The 6,107-nt window shown below is 69.7% G+C and overlaps 1 protein-coding gene across 1 annotated transcript; it reads left to right on the top strand.

The window, feature by feature from the left end:
- Positions 1 to 1,328: 1,328 nt before the first annotated feature.
- On the top strand, positions 1,329 to 6,073 carry LOC113940274 (leucine-rich repeat and fibronectin type III domain-containing protein 1-like). The gene is given in 6 exon segments (XM_027631386.1): positions 1,329 to 2,237; positions 2,306 to 2,537; positions 2,914 to 4,278; positions 4,828 to 4,978; positions 4,980 to 5,229; positions 5,270 to 6,073. Coding segments are annotated over 6 exon segments (2,442 nt in total). The 5' UTR covers positions 1,329 to 1,951; the 3' UTR covers positions 5,428 to 6,073.
- The last annotated feature ends 34 nt before the right edge of the window (positions 6,074 to 6,107 follow it).

Raw genomic sequence — 6,107 nt, 5'->3', positions numbered from 1 at the left:
GTGTGTCCATCTGTGTCTGTGTCTGTGTGTCCGTGTGTCTGTGTGTCCATCTGTGTGTCTGTCCGTGTGTTTGTGTCTGTGGGTCTGTGTGTCCATCCGTGTGTCTGTGTCCATGTCTGTGTGTCCACATCTGTGTGTCCATCCGTGTGTCTGTCCATATGTCTGTTTCTGTGTGTCCGTGTGTCCCTCTGTGTGTCCATGTCTGTGTGTCCATGTCTGTGTGTCTGTGTGTCCGTGTGTCCGTGTGTCAGCACACGAGTCAGTACACAGGTCAGTCCCTGTGTCTGTGTGTCCGTGTGTCCACGTGCCCGTGTGTCTGTCTGTGTGTCCGTCCCTGTCTCCGCGTGTCTGTGTGTCAGTCCATGTATTGGTACACAAGTCAGTCAGTCTGTGTGTCCGTGTGTCTGTCTGTGGGTCTGTGTGTCGCTCCATGGGTTGGTCCAAGGGTCTGTTTATGTGTCCCTGTGTCTGTGGGTCCATGCTCGTGTCTGTCTGTGGGTCCATCCCTGCATCCGTGTGTCCGTGTGTCCGTCCATGGGTCCATCCCCGTGTCCGTGTGTCCGTGTGTCTGTCCGTTGGTCCGTCCCCGTGTCCGTGTGTCCGTGTGTCTGTCCGTGGGTCCATCCCCGTGTCCGTCCCTCCCCTCCCCTCCCTCCCCGCCCCGCCCGGCCCCGCCCCGGCGCTTCTGCGGCTCCAGCGGCGGCCGCGGCCTTTGGGGCGGCGGGTCCGGGGCTGCTCCGGGGCCCCCCCGGCCTGGGGACCCCCCCCCCCGGCCCCCCCCCCCGGCCCCCCCCCCCCCGGCCCCCCCCCCCCCGCCCCCGCCCCCCCGGCCCCCCCCGCAAATCCCAGGATCCATTCCCGAATCCATCCCGGATCTACCCCAGATCCATCCCCGGATCCATCCCAGATCCATCCCCGGATTCATCCCCGGATCCATCCCGCTCCCTCCCGCCCTTCCCGGGATCCATCCCCGCATCCCGGTCCCTCCGGATCCATCCCGGTCCCCCCCCCAGCCCCCCCATCGCGGTCCCCCCCTTCCCGTATCCCGGTGCTTCCCCCCCTCCGGTAGCGACATCCCCCCCTCGCCCCTCCCCACCCCCGTTACCGCCAGGCCCGGAGCCCCCCCGGAGCCCCCCCGGGCCCCCCCGGTGCTCCCCCCGTGCCCCCCCATGGCCCCCCGGTAGGGCGAGGCCCGATCCCCCCCCCGGAGCAGTGATGGGAACGTCCGTGGGCTGAGCCCCCCCAGGTACCTCCGGGGGTCGCACGGGGGGGGGGGGAGTGGGATGGGGGATTGGGAGGCACAGGAGGGGGGCTCTGGGTGATGCTGGGCTGTACTGGGATGGACTGGGCCATACTGGGCTGTGCTGGGATGGACTGGGCTATACTGGGCTGTGCTGGGCCAGACAGGGCTGGACTGGGCGGTGCTGGGGCTTTATTGGCTTGTACTGGGCCTTACTGGGCTCTGTTGTCCTGTACTGGCATGTACTGGGCCATACTGGTCTGTGCTGGGCTATATTGGCATGTACTGGGTCATACTGGGCTGTGCTGTCATGCAGTGGCCTGTACTGGGCCATACTGGGCCATACTGGGCCGTACTGGGCTGTACTGGGCCATGCTGGAATGTACTGGGGCCATACTGAGCTGGGCTGTCCTGGGTCTGTATTTGGTCTGTATTGGTACATACTGGTCTGTACTGGGTTGTGATATGTCTGTGGTAGTGTGTACTGAGCCACACTGGGCCATGCTGGGCTGTGCTGGGCTGTACTGGGCTGTACTGGGCCACACTGGGCTGTTGGGCTGTACTGGGATGTAGTGGACTATACTGGGATGTACTGGGCCTGTACTGGGATATGCTGAGTCTTACTGGGTTGTGCTGGACCATACTGGTCTGGACTGGGTCTGGACTGGACTGTGCTGCCCCATACTGGTCTGGACTGGTCCATACTTGGCCATGAACTCCTCTGCTCGTCCGTACTGGGCCATACCGGGTTCTACGGGGCCACACTGGGACATGCTGAGTGTTACTGGGTTGTGCTGGATCATACTGGGCTGTACTGGGTCATATTGGGCCGTACTGGGTCATACTGGGCCATCCTTGGCCATACTGGGCTGTGATGGCCTGTACTGGCTTTTACTGGGCTGTACTGGTTTGTACTGGTCCATGCTGGGCTGTGCAGTCTGTACAGGCTCCCATTGGGCTATACTGGGTTGTACTGGGCCATACTGGGCTGTACTGGGTCATACTGGGCCGTGCTGGGCCTCATTAGACCGTGGATGGGTAATGGATGCTCCAGGTTATGAGCAGCAGATACTGGTCTGGACTGGGCCATACTGGGGTGTGTGGAGCCATACTGGGCTGTTCTGGGCTGTACTGGGCCATGCTGGGCTGTGTGCTGCTCTACTGGTCTGTACTGGTGGATAGATATGGGTCCGTACTGGTCTGTACTGGTCTGTATTGGTCCGTACTGGCCCCTCCCCTGTCCCCACAGGCCCCGCGGCGACGCCCAGACGGGACCAACATGGAGCCCTGAGAGGAGGTAATGGGATCACTGGGATCACTGGGATCTCCCTGGAGCTCATGGGAATCACTGGGATCACTGGGATCCCATGGAAACACATAGGGCACATGGGATCTCATGGGATCTCATCGGGTGACACAGGATCTCATAGGGCAAATGGGATCTCGTGAGGTCTTTGGGATCTCGTGGGATCTCCTGGGTCAGGCGGCACCCCACGGGAACACACAGGGCATGTGGGGTGCCACAGGATTCCAAGAGCTCTCAGGGGATCCCTGGTGATCTGAGGGGATCTGGTGGGATACGACAGGTCCTGGCGGGATCTGACACATTCTGGGAGGCCGGGCAGGGTCCCCTGACCCCCCCAGCGCCCCCTGACCCCGTCTCCCCCCCACAGGCGCCGCCGTGGGATGGCGAAGCTGCTGGTGCCGCTGGTGGTGCTGGGGGCGGTGGCAGGCGGGGCCCCCCCGGCCGCCCCCCGGTGCCCCCCGCGCTGCCTGTGCCCGGCGGCAGCACCGAGCCCGACGCTGCTCTGCGCCCGCACGGGGCTGCTGGCGGTGCCACCCAGCCTGGACCGCGGGGCCGTGGAGCTGCGCTTGGCCGACAACTTCATCGGCGCCGTGGGCCGCGCCGACTTCGCCAACATGAGCTCGCTGGTGCACCTGACGCTGTCGCGGAACGGGCTGCGCCGCCTGGCCCCCGGCGCCTTCGCCGACCTGCGCGCCCTGCGCGCGCTGCACCTCGACGGCAACCGGCTGCCGGCGCTCAGCGGGCCCCAGCTCCGCGGGCTGGCCAGCCTGCGCCACCTCATCCTGGCCAACAACCAGCTGGCCGCCATCGACGCCGCCGCCTTCGCCGCCTTCGCCGCCACCGTGGAGGACCTGGACCTGTCGCACAACAACCTGCCGGCGCTGCCCTGGGACGCCGTGGCTGCCATGGCCAGCCTGGCCACGCTCACGCTGGACCACAACCTGCTGGAGCGGGTGCCGGCGGGCGCCGTGGCGCGGCTGCCGCGGTTGGCGCGGCTCGACCTCACGGCCAACCGGCTGCGGGCGCTGCCGCCCGTGCCGGGCCCGCCGGGCCCGGCGCTGGCGGCCGGGGGGAACCCCTTGCACTGCAACTGTGAGCTGCTGTGGCTGCGGCGCGTGGCGCAGCCGGGGCGCCTGGAGACCTGCGCCACGCCGGCGCCGCTGGCCGGGCGGCTGCTGGGCGCCGTGCCCGAGGAGGAGCTCACGTGCCGGGCCCCCGCCGTCACCGCCGCGGCCGCCCACCCGCCCGCCGTCACCGAGGGGCAGCCGCTGCGCCTGGGGTGCGCCGCCGTCGGGGACCCCCCACCCGCGCTGCACTGGCTGGGCCCCGACGGGCGCGTGGTGCACAACGGCTCCCGGCGCTCCGTGGGCGCCGACGGCTCCCTGGAGCTGCGCGTGGCCACCCTGCGCGACCACGGCGGCTTCACCTGCGTGGCCGCCAACGCCGCGGGAGAGGCGGCCGCGCGTGTCGACGTCGTGGTGGTGCCGCTGCCGGTGCCGCGCAGGGACCGGGACGGAGACGACCCCGAGCCCGGGCCCGGCCCCTCTGACATGGCCAGGGCGGGGGGCAACGAGACCTTTGGGGGGGCGGGGCCCGGGGAGCGGCGGGTGGTGGCGGCCGAGGTGACCGGGTCCTCGGCGCGCATCCGGTGGCTCCCCCAGCGCCACGTGCCCGGAGTCCGGATGGTGCAGATCCAGTACAACAGCTCCGCCGACGACGCCCTCGTCTACAGGTGGGGGCTCCTGGGGGGGGTCCTGGGGGGCTTGAAGGGGTCATGGGACGGCCTGGGGGGCTCTGTGGGCAGGGTTCAAGGGGGTCTTGGGGTGTCCTGAGGGGCTTTGGGGGGTCCCAGAGGCAAATAGGGAGGTCATGAGAGGGCTCGGGGGTCTCACAGAGGGGCTCTGGGAGGTCCTGGAGGGCTGTGGGAGGGGGCAGATCAAGGGGGTCTTGGAGTGTCCTGGGGGCTCTGGACAGTCTTTGTGGGGTCCTGGGGAGCACTGGGAGGCTTCTAAGGGTGGGTCAGGGGCCACTGCGGGGGGCCTGGGGGCTCTGGAGAGTCTTTAGGGGGTCTTGAGGGGCTTCTAGGGGGGTCTTTGAAAGGTCCTAAGGAGGATCAGGGGGGTCACAGGGGAGTCTTTGAGGGGTTCGGGGGAGGTTTGAAGAGGTCTCTCTGGCTCTTTGAGGGGGTTCAGAGCTGTCTCTGTGGAGTCCTGCAGGTCTCGGGGGGGGGACTCAGGGGAGTCTTGGGGAGAGGGGGTCACACCCTCCCGACCCCCCCCAGGCTGCTGCCCCCCTCCACCCGCACCTTCGTGCTGCGGGACTTGGCCCCGGGGCGCCTCTACGAGCTCTGCGTGTCCGCGCTGCACGTGGCCGGGGACCCCCCCGCCGCCCCCCGCCCCCTCGGCTGCGTCTCCTTCGCCACTGCCGCCGCCCCCCCCGGGCTGCGCCGCCCCCCCCCGGCCCCACTTCTTGGGGGGCACCGTCATCATCGTCATCGGCGCCGCCATCGCCGCCTCCGTGCTCGTCTTCATCCTCATCCTCACGGCGCGCTGGAAGGCGGCGGGGGCGCGGCGACCCCCGCCCGCGCTCACCAGCGTCTGCTCCCAGACCAACGGCGGCCCCCGGCCCGCGGAGCCCCTCGAGCTGCCCCCGCTGCCCCCCCTGCCGCCCGGGCCCGGGGGGGGCGCTCGGGGATGGCCCCGGAGGGGGTCCCGGGCTGGGAGGGTCCCGGGGGCTGTTCCCCAGCCACAGTTACCCCCGGCGGGCGCGCCCCCGACGCCACGGATCCCTCCCGCGGCTGGACGCGCCCGAGGGGACCCCCCTGGGACCCCTGCGCCCCTCCTTCGGCAGCACCCACTGGATGCTGGAGAGCACCGTGTGACGAGGGGGGGGCGGTGGGACCTCCGCCCCCCGCCGGGACCCCCCGCCCCTCCTTCGGCAGCACCCACCGGCTGGGGGGGCGGGGGGAAAAGGGGGCTCTGGGGGTGTTCCTGGGGACCCCCGGGTGGTCCCGGGTGACCAAGTGCGCCCCTGGGTGCTCGTAGGGACCCTGGGGGCGGTCCTGGGGACCCCTCAGGTGCTCCTGGGAGCCCCAACGCCCCCCCCCCCCCGGTGCCCGGAGCACCCCTGGGCGCACGAACGCAGCCCCGGTCCCCGGGGACCCCGTGTGCCATCGAGCCCCCCCAGGTGTCCCCTGGACCCCCCCCGCCCTGGGGGCACCTGTATGCAACCCTGACCCCCCCGTGGGCACCCGGGGGCGGGGACCCACACCTGGGGCTTGTGCGCGCCCCGACACGCAAGGGGGGGTGTCCGGAAACGTACCCCCCCCAAGCCCGGGGCAGGACACCCCCCCAGAGAGTCTGTGACACGCGTGTGCCCCCCCGCCCCACGCAGGACACGCACCTGGGACTTGTGTGTGCGCCCCAAAATGTGTGTGCCCCCTCAAGACACGCGTGGGGGGGTCTCCCCCCCGGAACTCGCGTGTGCCCCCCCTCCCCGCCACGCGGTGCCCGGCGCGCCCCCCCCGCGGTGCCTTCGGCCGGGCCGGCGGGGCCGGGGGGG

This window comes from Corapipo altera, unplaced genomic scaffold (assembly GCF_003945725.1).
Source record: "Corapipo altera isolate COAL_440 unplaced genomic scaffold, ASM394572v1 130165, whole genome shotgun sequence".
Classification (NCBI taxonomy): domain Eukaryota; kingdom Metazoa; phylum Chordata; class Aves; order Passeriformes; family Pipridae; genus Corapipo; species Corapipo altera.
This window is presented reverse-complemented; position numbering and strand designations above follow the sequence as displayed.